Below are 24,687 nucleotides of genomic sequence, written 5' to 3' on the forward strand. Positions count from 1 at the left end.
TCAGCTTATGAACAAACAAAAGGTTTATATTTATGTTTGTACATGATACAGGTTTTATACATTTCCCCAAAGTTCTAATTAATTCCCAAAAATTCCATTTCCAACTTGGAATATTTCCAAAATTCCCCATATGAAGTTCTCAAGAAATCTTTTAGTAAAAACTTTGCAACCTACTAACAAATACTGACTAATTCTGTGTCCCAGTACTCATCAAATCTTTCAAGCGTGTTGGAACTGAGTAGAACAAACCAATCAAATCATCTCACTATGACTAAATTATCCAATTATCAACCAACAAAAACTCGTCCAGCTAACTAAAAAATGTAAAAAAAAATCCAGTTTATTTAAACTCATGATCCAGCTAATTCATACTAATTGAAGTTACAATCATGCTAATTATTAATGTTTCAATGATTTAGCGAACTAGAACAATTCCAGGCTGATCAGATTATTCAGCAAACCATCAAATAACCTTAACGTACTGTTTTTAAAATTAAATTAAATAATCAAGATAACACAAATTATCAGATAATTTGAACTGGCCAATTCATCCGGAAAATTCCAGTCCATCAAATAATCTGCATAACTAATTTTTTATGCAAATATATTCAATATATTGAAATTCAAACTTATTAATAACAAAGTTAATTCATATTATTTTATAATATATATACAGTATATTATCCACCCATGAAAATTATACAAATTAAACTAACTGAAACTCAGATACACTTCTATTTATTACATAACTCATCTTATTACAGGCAAATGTCAAATATTTCAGCTATCTCTTAAAAAAAAACACTAAAGGCCTCAGGATTTTGAAATGTGATTGATAACAGCAAAAACTTTCCATTCACAAGCAATTCATCAACTGATTATTGTTGAGATTCCACTGTGCACATATCAGTGTATTATAGATGATGATTTGCAAACAATGATATGAGATCACATGCACATGAGATAAGAATCCTACCATGGAGTTCATGGCGAAGTGGTCATGCTGCGTCTGAAGGTCGGTGGCGTGCTGGAAGCTCACCCCGATCTCTGTGTGCGTCTGCAAGAACAGCTCCTTGTTGTGCCCAATCCACTCAAACATCTAAAGAGAGAAAGAGAGAGGGAAGGAGGAGAAGAGCGATAGAAAGGTGAAAAAAAGGACAGCACACTCGCTAAGCGGACTCTGAAGTGCTTCCTGTTATGAGGCCATATGGTGATAAACGAGCCTCACAGAGCATAGATTAGCGAGTTGAACCAATCGGGACAAGCGCTTGTGCATAAATATTTACTACAGGACAGACATATTTATTCAACAGCGGATGCTTACAGGAAAATGGTGTTGCTGGTGGACCTTGCATAGACCGCTGTATTCATTTTTACTTTCTGTCCAGTTCTCAGACACATCATTGTAACCCTGAGTGCTTTATTTGAAACACAGAATACGAGGTGGTATCAGAAAGTTTCTAGACTAACGGTTACCACGTCTGCAATTTCCTCATGGCCAGCAAGAGCAAATGTAAAATTCTGTGTGAAACTGGGCAAATCCACTTGACGTTTGACATGACATACGTTTGACATACGGCAATGCTGCAATGAGAATTTTGAGGCGTTTTGAGCGGCACACACACTTCAAGAACGGAAGAACATGACTCAAAGTCGACGAGAGATCAGGAAGACCTTCAACGAGCTCAACTCCCGAAAAATAAAAAAATCATTCGGCCACTTGTGCATGATGATCGTCGGAGAACAATCCACATGATCTCACTTCCGCACCCACCCTACTCGCCAGATTTGGCTCCTGCAGACTTCACCGTCTTCCCTAAAGATGAAGATGTAGCTCAAAGGTCGCCGTTTTGACACCAGTGTGGAGGTCCGGCGTGAATCACAGAAGGTGGTTGACGCGCTTCAAAAAAAAGCGTTTCAGGACAAGTGGCAGGAATGTTAGGGGCGTCGTATTGCTGCTCAAGGGGACTATTTTAAAGGTGATGGTGTGTAAACATGGATAAATAAAGTCTCCAATCATTTTCATACCACCTCGTATGTCTATTTTATAAAAAATTTTTGCTTATTCTTTTGAAGGGCGCCAATAATTTGGAAGCCACCTAGATATCCTTATTGTCCTATTCCTTTTGTATGCCCCAAACTCACCACAGGTTTTCTCGCTTCATTCTCACGTCATTGTGTCTATTCCTCTCTCACACTGTTTCGTTTCTCATCAATTTTTTCAGGCTGGATGTCAGTGGTGTTCTGGCAATACTGGAGCACAGATGGACCGTGCCGGCAGGACCAAGCTCGTGTGAAACTACTGCTCAGTTTGGGTTTAAACGAAGCACAAGCTCACGTACATGAACCAGCGTCTTGGAAGAGCGAAGTGGAGAAACATCGGCGTCATTTAAAATCCAAACAAACCTCGACATTCTTTACTACATTACCTTCCTGCTCTAGTATTTGGAAATGACTCCAGTGTTCCTGAGCAGAGAATCATCATTCTATTTAAATTTCATATTCGCCCAATTACTGTGCCACAGGTTGTGTTATAATATGCATCATTACATTAGGCCTTTATTACCCTAATACACAGACACAGAGTTGTAAGATACAATTACATCACCCAGGTTTCCTCATTCTTGAGCTATGAGACTGTAAACATGTAATTTGCTCACATGTTTTATAATAAACAGAAGCTTACTGATAGGGCTAAATATTCTGCTAGTTTATATCTGTGGGAAGGATCAGTAGCTTAGCGCAATAGATGTTGGACTTCTGATCGGAGAATTGCTCAGCTAATAGTTGCTCTGGATAAGGGCGTCTGCCAAATGCCATAAATGTAAATGTAAATGTAAAACGATATTGATAGTCAATGTGACTAAGGCTAGCTAGCATACAGAAGTTTAAATCTACCCCACAATTTTTTTTCATAAATTTTTGGGGTAAAATAAAAAGGTGGAAATCACACTTTTCTGTCACGCAACAATCTCGAAGTTTTCACAAAAATGTACCATGAAATTTAGCATGATACAGTATTAACAAAATATTGCTCGATTGTGCAGGCCTTAACTAATTAAATTATTAAACTTTTTAATATAAATGCCTTTCATACCATTGTTCATGACATACTTATACAGTCTTGACATAACCCTTTAAAACACAAACAATTATGCACAATAAACTACTATTTACATGTCCTAATTATAGTTTTATTATATATATAATATATAATTGAGTCATATTATATAACAAGGGTGCTAAAAATTTACTTATAAATGTGATCCAAGTACCGTACAACCTCAATTAGCCATCCAAAAAAGTTTTGCAAATAAATTTTAAATGAAATCATTTCCCTCACCTTTTCAGCGTCCTGCTCGTACAGCCGAAGCTGAAAGCACTGATCCAACTGCTGTTTGCGCTTGTGCCAAGCCTGTAACAAGTGCTGGCGCGCAGACTGCAGTTTGTCCAGCAGGGCGGCGACTCTTGGAACTAGGCTCTGAAAGTCAGGTCCTCCAGACAGTCGTCCGTCCCCACCGTCCCGGATTTTCTGCAGTAGACGTTGCCCTTCGTGCTCCAGCTCATCCACAGGTGCCTTGGTGGCGCTCTTTCTCAGGCGTGCGTGTTCCTCTAGCAGTCTGCGTGCCTCCTCGGTGTCTGCGGCCATCTCCTGGCGTGAAAGAGTCTCCTGAATCTCCTCCAGGTGTGAGAGGAGGTGCAGCGCTCCACATGTGAACTCCTCCAGCGAGACACGCAGCTCCGTCCATTCCACATGGTCGTACTCCAGCGTGCCGTCCAGGTCGGCCGTCAGCTGGGACGGGTCCACCAGTTTGGTGAGGCCCTCCACGGACACCATGCTTGTCTGCGATGAACAACAGAGGTCTAGAGTTAAAGACAATCGACCACATCTAACCAGTTCAACTGTAATAATCATATTTCTGTCCAGGTCTTTCTGTAGGAACTGTTTTGATAGTATTTTAAAGATTCTTTGTGAATGCTTTTGTCAAACCTACAACTGAGAGTTAACTCAACCTTCGTCTAATAGGTGCTACATAACTACCGTCTGTATCTTCAATGATTGAGCAGTTATACTGTCAGACATGGTCCAGCCATGATTTATTCCTGAGACGTTTATCAAATTCTATAATGATATTTTGCACAAAGGTTTAAAACTCTCTATCGACCTTAAATGATGAAGATACATTACAATGAGACCATCATAACTTTAGAAAATCGCAAATTGAGACATGGCCTTGCCTACCCATGAGTCTTAAAAATACTTTGAAAAATACACACTCTAAACCGAGACAACTGAACTCTGACGACCATTGGAGGAAATAAAGCATCTCACAAGGTGTACATCCTGGCAGCGTTCCAATGTATTGTATCGCTTATACGCTGTTATTTTTGCCTCCTGCACAAAAATAAACAAAAATTGTATTTTGTCGTATCGCTATCATCATCGTAAGATTAAAAAAGTCAAACCATTCGGGGAACACCTGTACTAATGTCACACTGTATATTAGAGATGGGCACTTAGTTAGATTTTGCACTTAGAGACCTCAAATGTGAATTTAGCACTGCCGAAGTTAGTCTTTTGCTTCTGCCAGAAGTTGTCTGGTTTGATGATTAGTGCCACGCAGATCTCGGCTGGGAACGCTTCCTGCAACGTCTTCAGCAGCGGCTTAATCAGGTCCCACTTAGAGCCACGCATATCGATGATTACCGTGAAGCCACGCTTACTAACATCCTCACTGCAGAGACAGACAGGCAGGCAAACAGAGTGTAGTTAAATACCACAAAACTTTCATGAAGCTTGCACAAATAAAACCAATAAAACTTAATTTCCACTGACACACAGAGTGAGAATGTAATTGTGCACTGTTGAGGGTTTAATTGCAGCGAATCACATTTCAATAAAACAATCACAGGCTTTATGTTTTCTACTCCTGCGAGCTGCTAATGTAGATTCACTGTGATTTTCTAGATCACAATAAAACTGCTTTGTGTCAGTGCAGTGACAAATAATGATGAAACACCCTGAATATTAAGTTTATAAAAGGCGGCAAAATAAATTGTGTACCGTTACCATGCAGGAGCAAAGTGTTTTTATGTTGTTGTTTTTTTTGAGAAAAACTATAAATATATTTTAATATATATAAAAATGTATTTCCCTAGTTATACAATAATAAAAAATACACTATTTACCACCCGAACAATGGACAGTACTATTTCCTCACTTCTCAAAAGGAAAAAACTAGCTTTTTATCCTAATGTCTTCATTTACGCTAGCTAGATTCAAAATTGTTTCGCTGCTAGTCATATAACGCAGCTAAAATTGTCTTAGCTACGAGATGTAATGTTAGCTTCTAGTAGCTAATAATACCTAGCTAGAATTTCACTGAGGAAATGAGGGCTAGTTAGCTTTTTAATGTGCTTAAAGAAAGATTATAACATGCTTATAATGTGTTATAGTGATTTTGGTGCTAATTAGCAGAGCTAGTTATCAATCTATGAGGAGGTATAATTATTAAAAGTGATGGTTTGGAAGCTGTGTTGTTTAAGCAGATGAAAGGTTGAGGCAATAGGACAAAGTAAAAGACTAAAGTGCTGCTCTTTAAATAGACATATTGGTTGTCTTAGGTTTTATACTTGGGATTTCATTGCAAAATAAATTTGAATGTCGGAAATAAATATAATCCATGACAGCTGCAGTGGCAGACCATCTGCTCACATCAAGTGTCTGATCTCCACATCCTCTAACATGCATTTATTCATTTTCCTAACCACTTCGCACCATCCCACTAGGACACCTGACGGTTCACACTGTTTCCACAGCAGTTCACGTAAGCCGAGCACATGCACTGCAGAGATAAATCTGGACACGGTTCGGAGCACCTGGGCACGGTGGAGAGGTAAGTGACGAGTCTGCGCAGGTCCTCTTGCTTTATTCGGTCGTGGTTGCTGCGAGCCGGGAAGGTCAGGATGGGTCCTCCTCGCTTATCTCTGCCTCCTGAAAGAAAAACACGAGATTTAAGAAACGAAGGATTTCCTGAGGTTAAACCCCTTAGCTCACTATATGCTCAGAAACATCTCACATCTCAGAGATCAATTCTTTTGCATTAATTAATAGACTTAATAGTTTCATTAGGCATGAAATAAATAGAATTGCGCTCCAGTGCTGACCTGAGACAAAGGCGACTTTTTCCCTCAGAACTGTCAGAACATCAGCAGCTTTTACGCCGTCGTTTCTCAAAGACCCAGCCGAGAGAGAGGGAACTAAGATGTGAAGGAAAAAGAAGAGAAGGAAAAGAAAACCAGTAGAAGAGTTAGACTGAGACGTGTAATTTAACAACGCATTATTAATTTACACCTAAAATATTAAAAGTAAATCTAAACGGGCATATTTTTTATACAAAATGCTCATGTCAGTGTATATTAATGATATATTATAAGAACAAACGTTTGTGGACATGTAACTATAAAATTGGTATGTACTTTCTAAAAACATCCCACTCCACATTAGATTTTGGAGTGTGCTTGTGGAGATTTTTGTGGTTTGGGTCTCCTACTTTGTGATAACATTTTGAGGCCGTGCCCCAATACTATTGTCCATATAGTGCATTAATGTTGTCAGAAGAAAAGATTGATTCTATCAGGCTTTCATCTGGGTTTGTAACTCTTATTACATTATTTATGTATTCCTATAATATAATTTCACTGCAATATCTCTGTAGCATATCTACCTCATTCATTAATAAAAAAAATGTTTTGATTTGATTTGACTGTTTCCTGTTAAAAGGAAGAATTGCAGATTTAATTTTTTTTAAACGAGCATAAATACGAACAAAAGACAAAACAAGAACAGCAAAGCGAGGTCAAATTCATAAACGCAGACCAAGAAAAATTCACGTACCAATCACAGAAGACAAAAGCTAGTCACAAATGTGACAAACAAGACATGATTTAAAAATAAATTAATGTGAAACAGGTACAAAGCAGGCAGTTTCCATGTTCATGTAATGTGCAGTGTCTGACGGGACACACGGGTCCTACGCTGGAGTCCCTGAAGGTTTGGAAGCACTGTCCTATAGTGCCACTTTTTTATTTTTTATTATTAATTATTAGTGCTATTTTCAGTTTCACAAATCTTACATAAAGCCTAGTTCAGTGGTGCCGAATCATTAAGGAAATACAATGAATCAAAGCATCACACTTTACCTATATTTATTTCCTGATATATAATATTGAATATTTCTTTCAAGCCATTTTTTGGACAATGTACTGTGTGTTAGAGAAGTGAAGAAAAGAGTGCAGGCAGGGTGAAATGGGTGGAGAAGAGTAATAGCAGGAGTGATTTGTGATAGAAGAGTATCTAAGGAAGGTTTATAGGACTGTGGTGAGACCTGCAATGTTGTATTGTTTAGAGACAGTGGCATTTAGATAAAAGACAGGAGGTGGAGCTAGAGGTAGCAGAGCTGAAGATGTTGAGGTTTTCGTTAGGAGTGACAACGGACAGGATTGGAAATGAGTTTATTAGAGGGACAGCGCATGTAGGATGTTTTGGAGATAAAGTGAGAGAAGCTCAATTGAGATGGTTTGGACATGTGCAGAGGAGGGACATGAAGTATATCGGTAGGGTAATGTTGAGGATGGAGCCACCAGGAAGGAGGAAAAGAGGAAGGCCAAGGAGGAGGTTTATGGATATGGTGAGAGAAGACCTGCAGGTAGTTGGTTTGAAAGAGGCAGATGTAGAGGACAGGAGGATATGGAGACGGATGATCCGCTGTGGCAACCCCTAAAGGGAGAAACCCAAAGAGGAAGAAGAAGATGGTGTGGAAACGATCATACCAATCTGGCAACCCTGGCTGCCATAATCTTATATTGGGAAAATATGAGCAATTTATGGACATTTGCTGTAAACACTGTTTTCCCTCTCAAACTCAATCCTGTGCCTGTAGTTTAGTGAGTATAATCCTGACCAGTCACATTTAGTCACACACACACACACACACACATTCACACACACGCATGCATACTGCTGACGTGTATGAATCTACACTTGGCTAAAGCCAGCCTGCCACACAAACAGTCATGTAGAGTGAATAAACCCACTTACGCTGACACACCCACACCCACAAACACCTAAAACACATCCATCTCTCTATCAATCTCTTTCTCTCGCTCTCCTCATCTACTTAGCTCCCCTTGATTTCTCCATTGCAGATTACATAAACTATTTAACTTGAAGAGGAAGGCTGTTCCTGAACATGACATGTTAAATCTACTGAGAAACAGATGCTTTCAGCTGATCCTGTGGGACATCACAGAGCATTTTACACACACACAGGCTCTGTGATTTACAGAATCACCCGCAATATCTCTACACGCAAACACGTCCTCTCTGTGCGCCTGGGTTTGCACCTGCCTCGGCAAACCTCCACTTTAAATCGTTCCGAGATATCGAAAGAAGACGTGCATTTACAGTTAATTACAAAGGTAGACGAGAAGATAGCACAAAGTAGTGACTATATAAAGCTGCAATGGAAACTTTTTAATCGTAATGGCATTGTTTACGACATGTAACTGCACATACACTACGTGAACAAAAGTATTGGGACACCAGCCATATGTGTTTCTTCCTCAAACTGTTACCATAAATTTAGAGGCACACGATTGTATACAATTCTGTTGAACTTGGAGACCTAAACCTGTTCCAGCATGTCAATGCCCATGTGCACAAAGCCAACTCCATAAAGAAATGCTTTGCATGGGTTGTAAAGGTAGATCTCCTGCTATAAAGTTCTGATCTCAACCCTATTAAACACATGAATGTAAACGCTGACTGCACCCCAGACCTCCTCATCTCACTTACATCAGTACCTGACTTTACAAACACCTTTGTGGCAGAATGACTCTCTAGAAGCACATTCCAAAATTGTGTGGAACATCTTCCCAGAAGGTTATAATGTGAAAAAAGCACATATAAATCTTATATTCACATGTCCACAAGAATTTGTCCACAAACTATATTTATACCTTATGAACAAAGTTTGTTCTTATACAAAAAAAAAAAATTACTTCATATAATTCACAGCATTTATGAATTAGGATTTACTCTAAAACATTTATAAAAGAGTTTCCCTGTAATGTAATAATCAGCTAATTTTTGAGGATTATGCCGATTATGCAAATGATCTGCCTGTGGTTTATGCTACCGAGAGTCCCAGAAATTCCCAGAATATCCTGTAGAAATATATGTACGAGATCTGGTTTTATAATAAGGTGAGTGGTGAGAATTTTTTTCTCATTCCATAGTACAGATACACAGCAACAAAATGCAGTTTAGTATCTACCAGAAGTGCAAATAGTAGCAATTTTGCAGAAGTGCAGATAAATATGCAAATATACGTAAAGCATGTAATATATAAGTGCATATATGTGCAGCAAATAAATAAAGGCTCTGGGCAGAGTAAAAATGTGTAGAAGAGAATGTGGGATATAAAAATGTACAATATGTGATATATGTACATTGTATATATATTCATTGTACAAAAGTTAACATATTGTATATACAGATTTTATCTTGATATAAGCATAATCTAGCATATACACTGAATTATATTCAGGATAATTGAATAGAATGATTAAATAGAATAATATTATATACAGAATGATATAGAATGATCAGAGTGATCAGATGGTGATTATTGCAGAAGAATGTTGACTAAACAAAAAATGTTAAACTTCACTAAAAGACTAACACAATAAAATATATTCAAATAAGAAGATGAATCGGAGCCTAGGATGCCTGTAATCATCAAATTATTGACCACAATTCTGGTAACAATATGTCAGGCGGAAGAACATGCCCGAAACCGAGGTGCAGTCAACGAACGATGTTTAATGAAGTAACACAGGGCAAAAGCAGAAAATGGCAAACCAGAGTATAGGTCCAGTTTTAGTGATTCTGGTAAAGTCAAGGAAGAGACAGCAGCTCAAAGAGCTAAACAGAGTCCCGTAACTATGAAACCAAGCTTCTACACGTAGTGAAGGTAGCTTGAGTAGTCCAGCAGTGTTCGACTGTAGAACGGCAATGTACTTGGTGGGGAACGGAGGTTATATAGCCTGGAGGCTGATGAGCTCCAGGTGTAGATGATTAGTATGTAGGAGAGCTGCTTGGAGTGATAGGTGGGTTCCGTAAAGGTGTGGCTGGTGGATCCCTGACACAATATGACTTCCACGGTTATAAAATAGCACTTGATCCAGCGCACATTTTTGCTTTAAAAAAATTATGAATTTGTCAATACATTAATCTGACACAGGTTTCTAATTGGAGCTGATGTTGCACTGCACAATTACTAAATAGTCTGTTACATCTGATGACTAAATACTGATGTACACTTAGCTCTAAACATTACACTTTTTTATCAGCAGGCCAATACATAGTGTATACGCTACGTCCAGTGTAGTATTTAGTACTGTTGAGCAACTTTTTTTTTTTGAAAAACAAAACATTTTTAATTATTGAGTTTTTAAGCCTAAGATCAATCTCTAAAGTGAGCCCAAATGTAAAACGCCAAAGGAAGTGAACACGAAAGATTAGTACAGTCTAATGTGATATGCAGACACACAAACACATTGAAGTTTCACAATTTTCTATAGTTTATACCTCTTTGGATGATCATATGACAGCTCACAAGACACATTTTCATTGGATGAGGTGACCTTTTTGGGGAATGACTTAAATTACTTGACAGAAATATAGAGCAGGCATATCGTGTGCCAGAGTTTCTCCACTACGTCCAGACTTATCGATTTAAACCATGCTTATGTGGCAGTCTGTACCTTAGAGCAACCATGGATTTGTAATTTGAGGCATGAAAAATCCAATGCTATATTCAGAAGGAATATTTCCACAAGCATAGAAGTTCCTAGCTATGAGTTTCATTCATAAAACCAATCTATTAACCCCCACTTGGCCACTTTACTAGAAACACTTGTACAGCAACGCAAGCCAATGATGTGGCAGAAACACAACTCATAACATCAAGCAGATAGGGGTCAAGAGTCAGTTATGTTCTCATCAAACATCAGACTGGGTGGGAAAATGAGATTTCAGTAATGTCAACTATGTCATTGACAAACAAACTGTTTTGACTATTTTAGAAACTGCTGGTCTCTTGGTAAGCAGAAAAGCATCTCAGACAAACACAACAAATCTAACCAGGACCTGACTGGGCTAAAACAGCAGAAGACCATGTCAGGTTCTACACAATGTCAGCCAAAAACCAGAACCTGAGAAAAAAACACTACCCACCTTTTCAAAGCTTACTGTTCTTAAATAGGTCTAACACATTACGTTGATTGCATTGTTAAACTAAACTCAAAAACATAAGGTTTAAATGTTGATGTTATTTGATTTTTTGGACTCCTGGTGGTCCACACTTTGAGAGTCACTGCTCTGGACCATTTTCAGGCTTTTAGAGGTCACATGACTTTTACCACTTGAATCCTCTGTGTCTCCAAGTGTCTTCAAAATCAGACCCTAAGCCAACTACTGCTAGCCTTGCAAATACAACCCCTGGGCTTTAACCATATGGAACACTCACTGGATTCTTTGGACCGTAACATCTGTAGACGGTCTGACCCTCTGAGTGTTAACAGCCAGCAACTTTATCAGGACCTTTTGTAGGAATGGGAGCACATCCAACAACTGCATTTTCATTGGGTCACTGGCTCTGTGTCAGAGAAATCGAGTAGGAGCCGGCTGCCAAAAAAGCTCACATGACATACTGAAGGAGTGCCGAGATCCCTTCTACTCTTTTCATATAGTTATTGCTGTTTTTAACGTAATTTTAACTAGGTTTAAATGTTGGTGGTGGGAGGGGAAGTGAAGGAAATGTAGGAATATTATAATATCTTATAATATTACAATAAATGAGAAGTGGAAAAAACCTGAAACGCTGCACTAGTGAGGCAGTCGGCTTGGTGGAGCATTAGCCAAGAAATTTCAACCAGCTTTCATTTGCCTTTCACTTATTTTTTCTTCCGATTTACCAACAGCACTTATTCCTGTGACTTGATAAAGGAATATTTTTGCCGCTTACCATTTAAATCGTGTTAGACAGGAGTTATGTCAGGAAATTCACACCTACTTCTCTGCAACGCCTGGAGGGCTAGCACATGCGCTAATGGGTCTAACAGAAAGAACAAGGTGAGGAAAATTATTCAATTACACGTACCCGGCGCTCCCATTCCCATCCTCCACTCCTGCTAGCACACAACACACATATACAGGTCGAGAAGTAGTGGTTACGCATTGTGGTGCCTATGTCTCCCCATAAATTGGAGTTATAATGTAGGTTTAATATATAAATAGATGAAAATGTAGGAAATCTTTGATAAAATCAGCTTAGTGACCAGTAAAAGAAAAATGTATTTAGAAAATAAATATACTAACACTGACTCCAAAATATTTTTTACTTTATATACATACTATACTATATATTCTGCAAATACACACTAACATGTTTCACAGACATTCCAAATAAATAAAGATAACTATAAGTGGATAAAAGTATCCTTTGACAAAAAAGGGACAATGTCTAGAAAATGTATGTGGTATAACAGGAAGAAAAACATATTTGGAAGCATTTGGTATTGCATTTAATATAAATATAATTTCTTTCACCTACTAACCACCAATGCCAACTAATGTACCTGATGTACTTGTGATGTGATGTACTTGTTAGCACGCTCTTAGCATTGTTGATCTAAATTGTCACGTGTGCGTACTAAATCATATACTTACGCTTTGAATAAAAGAAGTTGATACAACATATCCTGACAAGTAATAAAAACAGCAAAAAAACTCATCCATCAGCAAAAAAGTAGATCTGGCAACCCCGGAGAGCCCCAACAGTTAGCAACTCACTGATACATTGACTAGTGAATACAAAGTGCTGTATCAATAATTCATAATAATGGCATGAATCACATTTTATGAATACGTCATCATGTTGTAGGAGAGGAAACGATCAATGTACAGTGGTGTGAGCTGCAATAAACCCATACTCATACATGGAGCACATGGAGCCTTTCATGATGAAAAACATGATCAATGGACAGGAAAAGCTCTTAGAGAGAGAGGAAAAACTTCCCATGTTACAGGATCACAATGGACCAGAAGAACAACAAAAAACCTCCCAGGAGGCCTGAGAAATGGGCTGCTCTCCGTAATCACCAAAATAAAACCAATCACGGCAAGGCGCTGCCAAATGGCTGTGCGAATCCGACTCTGACCCACAGGTGCACTACACCCTCCTCTATTCAAACTCTGAAAACAATAGCTGGCACTGGCCTTGTGTTAGTGTACGGCGTTGTGCTTTTGTGTGTGTGTGTGTGTGTGTGTGTGTGTGTGTGTGTGTGAGAGAGAGAGAGAGAGAGAGAGAGAGAGAGAGAGGGAGGGAGGGTATGGCATATAGAACATGAGATCAGAACTTGACAAAAAGCCAGAAATGAGCTGAATTAAATGATATTAGTAGAAATGATGTTGATGAAGTAATTTAAAGGTTCATGAGCACGTGGTATAGCACATGTATATCATAAGTAATTTTTAAATTAATTCTTAGTAAAAATAAAAATCTAAAAAAAATCATTTATTTAACTTTTTTTTTTTACACAGGAAATCTGTAGAATGGGGTTTCCATTTTGTCTATTTACAGTTGCTATAACATAAGTGGTAACAGGAATAAATCTTTTTTTGCTGAGGTTTTAAAATACTTTATTCATTCTTTAGTCATACTTTATTAAACACCAAAATGTACTTGTTGGCAATTTGCTGCAAAGTATTTGAGTATATGTAAAAGTATTTTAGTAGTCATTTTTAGCTACTTTTTAGTTTTACTATGTGTCAAAGATATAAGCAACTTTAACTCTCTACACAACTACACTTATGATTGAATATATGGACTTTTTACTCCACTATTTTTAAATTGAGAATGAGCGTCATCAATTCCATATTGCGCGACAGCTTTATCTGTTGTGACTGATTTATTTTGCAGAAAAGGCGATATTTACTTTCATTTTATTTGTCCATTAATTACTAATAATTCTTCTACTTTGTGACATGATACTGTCAATTTATTTGTTAATTGAAGATCCATTTTTATAATATTGCCTTACGACCCATATTCAATCAGTCTTTTACTCAAGTCATATTGGAATTGGTGACTTTTACACTTCTGCTCAAGTATGATTTTCAGCTGCTCTTTACACCTCTGGTTTTCTGTGGTATAAAAGATAAACACTTGCTGTTTCAGGTAAAAAAATCAACCTTGCGTCTAGACGAACCACGGTTGTTGATTATTTTACCAACGACAGCACATGAGTATTTTGTTCCTTATTCATCAAAATTATTGATAAAAATTCTGCTTATTATGTCAAACCCAGAAAGGTCTGGTGATCAGCGCTTCATCATCCACCCACTGACCATGACCGCAGAGCATCAGAAAAGTCCTGAAATAATGACATCAATCATATTTTCGGAGTCCATAAATACTTCGGAAATTTATTTCACCATCTCCCAGAATGAAGATCTTGGCAACAGTTGCTACAGCAACACTTCTGACCCTGAGCCACGGGGCTGAGAGAAATCCTGTCTGCGTTTTAGAATATGTGTGTTTCTCCGCCCCTCCAGACTGCAATTCAGGAGCCATCATTTAATCTGATGTGTAATAATGCATGTTGGTGGCTTTCCTCGTGTGCCCCGTTAAGCCGTGTGTTCACTACGGATGCAGTAAAATGCTGCTTTGTAGTCTAGATGCTGAGAACATGATGAATGAAATGAAACAAGAGACTGTAAGGTAGATACTGTACAACTCCTCTGGGACGTTACAATCCAATTAGAGAGAGAGCAGGGAGTAACCCCAAAAAAAAAAAAAAAAAAAAAAAACAAGATTCTAGATCATGTTCTGGATTGTTCTGTCATTCCCAATTTTCAAGATGAAAATAAATGCAGCAAACCAAAAAAAAATGAAAACACACTCATCTCGTTCATCTGGAATAAAAACCCTGGCACTGGAGACTCCTTCCATAAAACTTCAATCTAATTACAGAGAGCTTTCAAATATTACATTTACATTTACAGTTGCGGCATTTAGCAGACGCCCTTATCCAGAGTGACGTACAAAAGTGCTTTCAGTCTCTAGCAATGAATAAATCTACACTGGTACACAAGATTACAAATTGAAAGTGCTAATTTTCAATTTTTTGAATGGCTGTATATTTTTCGTATCATTTTTACTTACATTAAATTTATATTTGAATATTTATATATGTATATTTTTACACTTGTTACATTACAACACATAATTAATATTAATCCATGTATTACTACATCAATCACACCATGCTAGTCTATGTGAATTAACTGTTACTATGGAAGCGACAATGTATTAGGACAGTTTCTATAGTGCTTGAATTTAAACCATTATCTGACCAATCAGATGTAAGAGTTTAAATCTAGTGCCCTTAGTAAATATGAGCAAAGAAGGTTGTCAATATTGTCTTTATTGTTTAATCTTTTGATTGCATTTTCTATAAAAATGGGCCGAACCAAAAAAAGCTGTTTTTGCTATTTTCCTATAGCCAATTGCCAATTTAACAACTTTTTGCTGCACATCAAGACTAAGAAACATAGTTTTCCAATTTGCCACAATCCATTTTAAATCAGCCTTGGCCCAGAGAAAATGCCTGCAATTCTGGATCATGTTTAGATATGGCTTCTTTTGACCTATAGAGTTTGATTTTGCCCATTATCTTATTTTTACCCCTGTGGAACAGGAAATCATGGTTGAACAATTGCATGTTCCTACTCCTCCCTACTCCCATTTTCCCTATAAAAAAATACAAGGAAGTATGTTTTCTATAAATTAAATAAAATTATGAAGAAAAATGTTCCAGAATTGTCTCCAGCTGAACATCAAGATATCTTTGTATTTCCAAATCAAACTGTTTCCATATTTCTATCTGCATCCATGATAGTTATCAGGAAAAAAAAACACACCGCCTTATCTTAAAAAAACTGTCTGAGAGTTCATTCCAGTCTATCTGCAGTGAAATCTGGATCTGTTGCCCTTTATTACGACAGAACGGACCAAATGCTAACGTCAGTCCTATTCAGGTCCTGACTGATTCTCGTGTTTACATGATCCATTGTAAGGAAACTGTGGCTTCCTTCGGGGACGTAGGCTGCATATTTAATCGAGCATTGTCTCTTACATTCTCTTGGAATTAGAGACACTTTTGGACACCCTCAAAGCACATTCTCGACACATTTAGGAAAAAACATAAACATGTGAGTGCAAGATAATGAGATTTTTCACACTGGACCACAGAGCCTCGGGCATACAAAAGCACAAAAATGGGCCATGTACAATATTATCTGGCTGACTTGATCTTCAGAAGCAGTGTAATTTTTGCATTTTGCAGCCATTACAGCACCAGGAAACAGATTACTATCTGTGACACATTTACTCTGTGTAGTAGGTAATCCATGGGAAAAGCCCGTATAAATATAAGCAGCTTAACCTTTGGGGTTTCCAGGCCACATATCTGGCAACTCCAGCAAACGCTGAGCGATAGCCAAATTCAATTACTTGTAAAAAAAACGTATTTCCCCCTGTTGCGCAATTGGCAAAAACAGCAATCCGAGCCGAAGGTGATGGATAAATATGAACTCAAAATGCATGAAGGCATTAATGGTGTAATCTCTGTACTCCCGAGAGCAGCACCTCAAGAGAGCGGAAAGGGAATCGATCACAATTTGCATATTAGTGACATGAATATTAATGTAAGGCACACAAAATGACAAAACACTAACTAGATTCACACATTGTGAAAACTAATTTCCATATTATGCAGTACATACTATACATATATACATACATATACAACACTAGAGTTTTCAATATAACTCAATACATCGCACAAATTTAATAATAAGTTAATTTTTTTGCAATCAGAGCATCCTGGTATCATTCCTCAGCTACTGATCAGATTAACTGTATTAATTAATTGACTAATTCAATTATAGGATCTGATTTAAACTAAGATCACTGAACTACAAAAGATAAATGCTGATATCATGGATTAAAAAAAAAACAGGGCTACATTTTGGGAGTAAACAGACCCAATTTTTAAGTTCAATAACAATACTCATGCTGCACCCAATGTCCTTGTAAACCCCATACTTCATATTCGATACTCCAGATTAAATTACATCTGATTTCCGATCGGAATGACTTTCAATGGATGTGCAAAATCGAGGGGAAAATTGACTGCATATGGTATAAAAATGGTATAAAAAGTAAAAAAAAAAAAACCTTTATCATGTTAAACATTTATTTTTCTGCCTAGACCATCAAGTGGCTGCTATTATACAGGAAAGTGACATCATATAATATTGTATATGATATACACAATATAGCAGCATAACACAATAATTCCACCCTAATTATATAACGTGGAATGTAATATAATGTGTAGTAATTTCCTAAATATAATTTTTTTCAATGAATTCATGAATTTTTATTCGTTTATGATCCCGTCGTAAACCATCCATGAAACCAGTATCATTCCGTTAGAGCAGCTTTTTACCTGTTTCTCGCCCTTGAAATTAATACAAAAATGAAATGTAGCTTTCATGTGTTAAAAAACCTACAGTCAGAATGCTACACTGACACTGGAGACTCCTTATAAAAAAAATGCTAAATATACATCTCCTCAGAGATAACGTCAACAAATCCACAATTACGCACACAAAGTCCCTGTGTACGTTTTTTTAAAGGATGATAACAGGGTATTAGCACAATGATAAATATTAATAAATAATAATTTCATATGTATTGAGATCAGCGATGTGTTCTTTTTTTTTTTGCTAAATGAATCAACAGCTGAGGAAACCATATGCTATAAATACACTGTATTTCATACTTTATACATTAAAAATAGACACAAAATGGAGTTAATGCTCACCATGTGCCACCGTTCTGATTATTCTGTTTATGTGGGCAAAGTGAAACTTGTGTAGGAATCTCTACTTCCCCAGATCAGCCTTCCACTGGTCTAATTTCCCCCAAGTTACGAATACAGTGAAAAACAGGAAGTACACATAGGTACAGTATGGGTTTGTGTTTATGGAGCCAAGAGCACAGAAAACAATGTGTAAAGAATAAAATGTCTGTCCAGATCTGTCTGTACTCTCTGATGTGATTGAGTATCCATCCAACCTCACACTCTGACACACTCTGATCTACTGATCCAGAAAAGCACGCTCAGCAGCCTCTGAGCTGCTTTTTAGGAGGAGGAAAAAAACAATTATAAAGGACACCTGAGTTGTTTAGATGTTTGACCCGATTCTGCATCGACGCGTCCGTTCTCCGATAATGTGACTCACTGAAATTTACACATAACAACACTTACACATAAAGCTTTAAATATTTCTCTCTCTCTTACTGCCACTGCATCGGGATTAACTGCAATCACTAAACATGAACAAACGACTGATCCTGGACGTGCGGTGAATGCAAGCCCAACCCTGAAGCGCCTGCTTATGCTTCGTGCTGTGAACAAGCTCATCTGATGAACACACACTGTGTATTATAGGCCCCCTGATTTCTGCAACGTTCAGCCTCACAGGTGGGTGTAGGAGCTTTTCCAGGACAGCAGCATGAGCACATATGAGAATGCAGAAACAAGTGTGTACACACACACACACACACACACACACACACAAGTTGTGTGCAAAGGTTTTTGGAGCCAAACCAATCTATAAATTCCTAATACATTTCCAAAAAATCGATTATTATTACATTTATTCTATTTTAATTATTAGCATTGCCTCATTTTCTTTGTGTTCGCAAACACCTCTTACCACAATGCCATAAATTACCAAGCACGTTCATGGCACACCTGGTTTACATTTAGCCCCACCCATGCAATCCATAAAAGGCCAAGCTCACAGCGAGCTGAAAACAAAATGATGGCTATATGTGTTTCTGCCTTTCATCTTCCAGTAATGCAGCTGAGCCACTGCAGTTGACAATAAAATAAATAATTGTTGCTTAAAATGAAAACTGATGAAAATTTTGGCTTACGGGTTTTGCTTCGAACATTTCAAGCAAAGTATTTTCACAAAACGTTTCCATAATAAAAAAACCTAAATGCGCAATACAAACTTGACATACAAATACAATAAAAACTGTATAATATATATACGGAATATATACGATTGCAGTAACTATACTATTCTATACAAATCTTATAGTAATTCACATAGTGAGTCAATTTACAAATTCAATAACGAATACGGTCATACGGATATAAATGTTTTTCTGGATTTTTTAGCTAGATTTTTAAGAAAAGCACATCTTTAACAGGGGAAGAAAAACAGCTTTAAATAGCGAAACAAATAAATACATTAATTAATTTGTTTCTGGACAAAGGAAACCCACTGACAGGAATGTATTTGTACACGTAAAAAAGTTACAACAATACGCATGCATCTACACCTTTTTTTTTTACTGAATATGTTGGAAAAATGTTAATTTTAAATAACCTACCAGGGATTTGAGATGTTATGTCATTTAGATAGAAGGATGATGAAGGTCAACCTGGAGCGTGCCTGTCTAGTGCTCAGTGCTCACTGTAGTGAAATTCTCCTGAATGACAGTTTCTCTGCTTCACTGTTCCTGACTTGCAGATACCTTCACAGCTCTTAATTACCACGCAAAACTGTTCTGTTCATTCGAGTTCACCTTCACACTCTGCGTTTACACACAGTGTATCTTTACTGTAGGACTCACAGTTATTCTCGTATATACTACTTGTATTGTAGGAAGATGCTGTGATTCGGTCTCGAAATAAACATCCCAATCGCTGTCATTTTGGGTTTATTAGCACAATGTACACTTCGTTGGCGTAGTGGTGTGTGGTATCGAATGCTGGTAAAAGAGCATTTTTGTACAAGTGGATGTACGAGTGTGGAATCGCAAACGCTCCATATACCGGTACGAGTACTAATGCATACCTACAGCTGTGTAGTACACACTAATATTTTTACTCAAATGCAAACCTCCACACACATTTGCAGACGGACAAGGGGAAAATGTCTTATCCAGGAGCTTTGACTAAGATGAGATGTCAAATGCACCCAAGCATCTGCTGGGTAGGATGTAGAGAACTGGGTCAGGGTTAAGGATTACAGTACAGTCAAGAGCCACAGAATCTGAGATACTAGAGTTGGAATAAAGCAAACTAGGCTTGGCTTCATTTTCTCACATATACAGATTGATGGAAATGCCATAATCGTATCACGCAATGATTTTTCTAGGGATGCACGTTAAGCCATGATGAGAAGGTTTGTGATGTTTAGTCACATGATTTACCACGAACCAGTATTATCAGAGGTTCGGTATCCTATCGTGTAGCTCAACACCAAGCCCAGATCGCTTCAAATACTACAATTCTAGGCGTCACGATGATCGAGGAGGTGGTCGCCGTTCAGTGTGAATCAACAGGCTTCGGAAACATGCATCAATGTCATGGCCGACAAAAGGCAGCCACTCCCGGCGTGCAGGAGAGCAACATCGACAGTGAAGTAGCAGGTGCACGGACAACCAACAACCCACGCCAGGGCGAGACCGGTGGCCTGTAGAGCTTTCTTCATGTTTTGCATGCAGTGAAGATGCACAGACAGTTGGACAGACAGACAGAATTCCAGAGCATCTCAAGTCTCCATCCAGCATCATCAGGAAGAGAGCATGTGGGAGGAACATGGCTGGTGCTTCTACTGAAGCAATGTAGGAGGATGGTAGAGTGGAGAAATTTACAGCACAGGGTGTGCCATGAAATCTTATACATATCAAATTATTAACACACACACACACACACACACACACACACACACACACACACACACACACACACAAGGTAATGAAAAACCCACAACTACCACACTTAATGTCATTTCAACAAAAGCATTTTGGGTTCAATTAAACAAAAGAGCCTCCACACACTCCACACACACACACACACACACACACACACACACACCCAGCCCACCTGTCTTGAAAAACGGGTCCGTATCCGCTTCATTCGGTCCTTCTTCAGCTGCCTCGGCAGAATTCATGGTCGTATTATTCTCCTGTACAGGTTCTAAATGGCAGAGCAGATTTCTACACACACTCTGATGTTGTGCAGCCCATCTGGAAGCTCTCGGTGGCCGCAGTTTCCTCCTGCCTTCTTCTTCTCCTTCTTCTTCTTCTTCTTCCTTCTTTACTACAGAAAGCGGTTCCTCACCGGGCGCTATTGTTCGTGTGACAGGCGGCTGCTGCTGCTGCTGATGGTGGTGATGATGATGGTGGTTGTTGTTGATAATGATGATGATGATCCACTCGCACACAATCCCAAACCGTTTAGAACGACGCAGATCAGCTCTGGTCGCTCAGGTTCCTCGTGCCACACATCCTTTATGTACCAGCGCGTGCATTGGCGGTGCTTCCCCGTTACCGACGGTCTTACAATGGCACCGTGCGCGCGCGCGCGCGCTCGCGCTCCAACGTTCGGGGTAGACGAGGGGAAGAGCGCGCGGACGGCCGCTTCCCTCCACAGTGCAAATGATAATAATTATAATAATAAGCTTATAATAATGATTATATATTTGAATAAATCAATAAATAATAACACGTTACAATGCAAAAAAAAGCGTGCGTCCAGGGATGCACGCTCAAACGGCTCCTAATAATGGGGTGTGCTTAAGTGTGTGTGTGTGTGTGTGTGTGTACAAAGAGAGGCCGACTCCCCCCACTCAGCATCAATACGCTCCCTTCTGACTTGTTTAATGCTTCACAGAGCATCAGAGGTTCTTTGGACCAGGATGGTGAGCATCTGCAAGCACACACAAAATATGGTTTCAATATTTATTTGAAATAAAAGATTTATAACAAAATCTGTAGGAAAGAATTACAGATTTCTTAAAGAAATAATTAATAATTATAAGAAGAAGAAGAAGAAGAAGAAGAAGAAGAAAAATAAAAAAAAATCGATATCCAGTATTTCCAATTTGATTTTCTTGAGTTTCTAGTTAAATAAGCTAAAATAAAATGTAACAAATAAAAACAAGCTGTTTCTTTTTTTTTATACTAATAAGTATTTAAAAAAATTATGAAGTATTATAATTATTTTTTAATGAAGAATATTTAATATACTTATTCGTCATCTGGGATCCTGTAAACTCCACATTCCAATGAGCAAAGCACCAGCTGAAAGACATAAACTGTATTCTATATGGCAAAAGTGATAAAGATGTCCTTTCAATCTACTTTACATGAAGTACATTTTAGTAGACTTTTTATTTATATGTATTACTCTTAGTGGGCGTGTCCTGATCCATTGACGCCCCTCCCACCGATTTCCCCGCCCCCACGATTCTTCATCGAAACCTGGTTTCTGGAGATCTGTGGCATGCTTGTGAACATGCTTTGTTTTGTTGTTCCTAGAAGTTCAATCTTGCAAGGCGAAGCTCACCAGGAAATCCCTGCTTCCTGTCATTCATGGTCACCTTCTCTTTTTTTTTTTTTACCGGAAGCAAGATCAGACTTCAAACTAATCTAGTCTAAATAAAAGTCAATATATACATACACACACACACACACACACATATATATATATATATATATATATATATATATATATATATATATATACACATATACATTAGAACATTTATTATTTTATAACAACATTCAAAACGTTCTATTGTAATAAAAAGCGAAGACAGTAAAATATCGCCCCCTAGTGGACAAGAACTAAATGCATGCATTTTTTCAGGGTCTCCTTGTTCAATAAACCTGATATATAGAATGAGTGCATGTTTGAGTGGGCGTGTCTTTTAGCACATATGCAGGAACGTATGGGATTCAAATATAAAAGGAAAATGATATACTATACTTTTCTATTCTGCAGTTTGAAAACCAGCTTTCAACATGTTCTGTATTAATATACAATGTTGAACAATAAAAATAAAGAAAAAACCCTGAATACGAAGGTGTATCCAAACTTTTGGCTGGTACTGTAAACTAGCTTGAAATGATTTCTGAGAGAGTTTAACTGTTTTTTTTTTTTTTTTTTTACATTTTCTATCAATTATGACTGTTCACATATTTGGAAACAGCATTTTGCCTTTTGTTTTATTGGTGTGGTGATGGCTTAAACACAAATGAACAAAAGAACTGGAGAACAAACAAGGAACAAAAGGCGGAGGAAGAAAAATGATTTGTTTCATTGATGAATCATCCATGAGTCAGTCCTTCGATGGGAAATAATTTCAGGTCAGATCTTCTGTGTGATTTTTCTCTCCTTAGGAATGAGAGTAGTGGATTGGTGAAGGTGTTTGAAAGTAATACTGAGAGCTCTCTACAGCACAAGAGATGAATAAAAGATTGTACATGGGCTGTACACAAGGATTCAGTCAAGCAATAAAACCAGGGAACAACAGGAATTCTTAGTATTGCTAGACAGACATACAGACAGACAGACAGACAGACAGACAGGCAGACAGACAGGCAGGCTGACAGACAGACAGGCAGGCAGGCAGGCAGGCGGACAAACAGACAGAGACAGGCAGACAGACAGAGACAGACAGACAGGCAAACATTTACTTATAATCTTACACTCCTGTGCTCATGTTAGTTTTCACTCTCCAGTGTTCTGTATTGTTGAAAGATTTATGATCAAACTCTTGATGTCACCCCAATGAGGATGGGTTCTCCTTTTGAGTCTGGTTCCTCTCAAGGTTTCTTCCTCAGAACATCTAAGGGAGTTTTTCCTTGCCACAGTCGCCATGGCTGTTCATCATGGATAAATGCACACCATTCACCTTGACTGTTGATTTCTGTAAAGCTGCTTTGAGACAATGTCTGTTGTGAAAAGGGCTATACAAATAAACTTGACTTGACTTGACTTGACTTGACTTGACAGACAGACAGACAGACAGACAGACAGACAGACAGACAGACAGACAGATAGATAGATAGATAGATAGATAGATAGATAGATAGATAGATAGATAGATAGTGTAGTTTATCAATAGTGTAGTTTATAAATACAGTGGATTGGTGAAGGTGCTTGAAGGTGTCACTGAGATCTCATGGGATGACCAAAGACTGCACTCTGTCTGTATGCAAGTCTCAGTCAAGCACTAAAACAACAGAACCTCAGGAATGCTAAGAATTTTTCAGACATTTGTTATAAATATACTTTATAAAGCTGTTCAGCTCCAGTGTGTGATACTGCAATAGCTTATTAGCGCTAGTCTACAAACACGTATTAATGTTTATAGTTGCATTTATTACGAACAGAGATCTACAAAACAGGTTTACCATAGTCTACAAAAAATATATATAGCTACACTATAAAAGTAATAGAGACTGATGTGTACAGTGCAAAAGTTTCTACACCCCCTGAGTGCAGAAGATGACCACTATAAAATGTGCTGTATTCATTATTATACTCAATAAATAGGATAAATCTATGTTTAGTAATAATTATAATACAAATTGTGAATAATTGTGAATAATTCTAATAAATTCGTATTAAATTTGATTATAATAATAGTTTAAATATTAACAATTATGATTATGA

General features: G+C 37.8%; 1 protein-coding gene across 2 annotated transcripts in view; it reads right to left on the minus strand.

Annotated features, from left to right (window-relative positions):
• The window catches only part of kalrnb (kalirin RhoGEF kinase b), a 72,859-nt gene extending 50,518 nt beyond the window's left edge, over window positions 1-22,341 (minus strand). Inside the window, exons 1-7 of one of the 2 annotated variants that reach the window (XR_006927130.1) lie at window positions 22,254-22,307; window positions 21,109-21,933; window positions 6,169-6,261; window positions 5,881-5,995; window positions 4,544-4,736; window positions 3,344-3,844; window positions 977-1,099 (exon numbers count right to left, since the gene is read on the minus strand). Coding sequence is in view for 1 of the 2 variants with exons in the window: in XM_046858977.1 (XP_046714933.1) it covers window positions 977-1,099; window positions 3,344-3,844; window positions 4,544-4,736; window positions 5,881-5,995; window positions 6,169-6,261; window positions 21,109-21,175 (1,092 nt within the window). In the remaining variant the exon portion in view is untranslated. Of the gene's footprint in view, window positions 1-976; window positions 1,100-3,343; window positions 3,845-4,543; window positions 4,737-5,880; window positions 5,996-6,168; window positions 6,262-21,108; window positions 21,934-22,253 lie in introns of both variants that reach the window. The other variant, XM_046858977.1, reaches the window with a different exon arrangement.
• Between the last annotated feature and the right edge of the window lie 2,346 nt (window positions 22,342-24,687).

Source organism: Silurus meridionalis, chromosome 1, assembly GCF_014805685.1.
Source record: "Silurus meridionalis isolate SWU-2019-XX chromosome 1, ASM1480568v1, whole genome shotgun sequence".
NCBI classification, from domain to species: Eukaryota; Metazoa; Chordata; class Actinopteri; order Siluriformes; family Siluridae; genus Silurus; species Silurus meridionalis.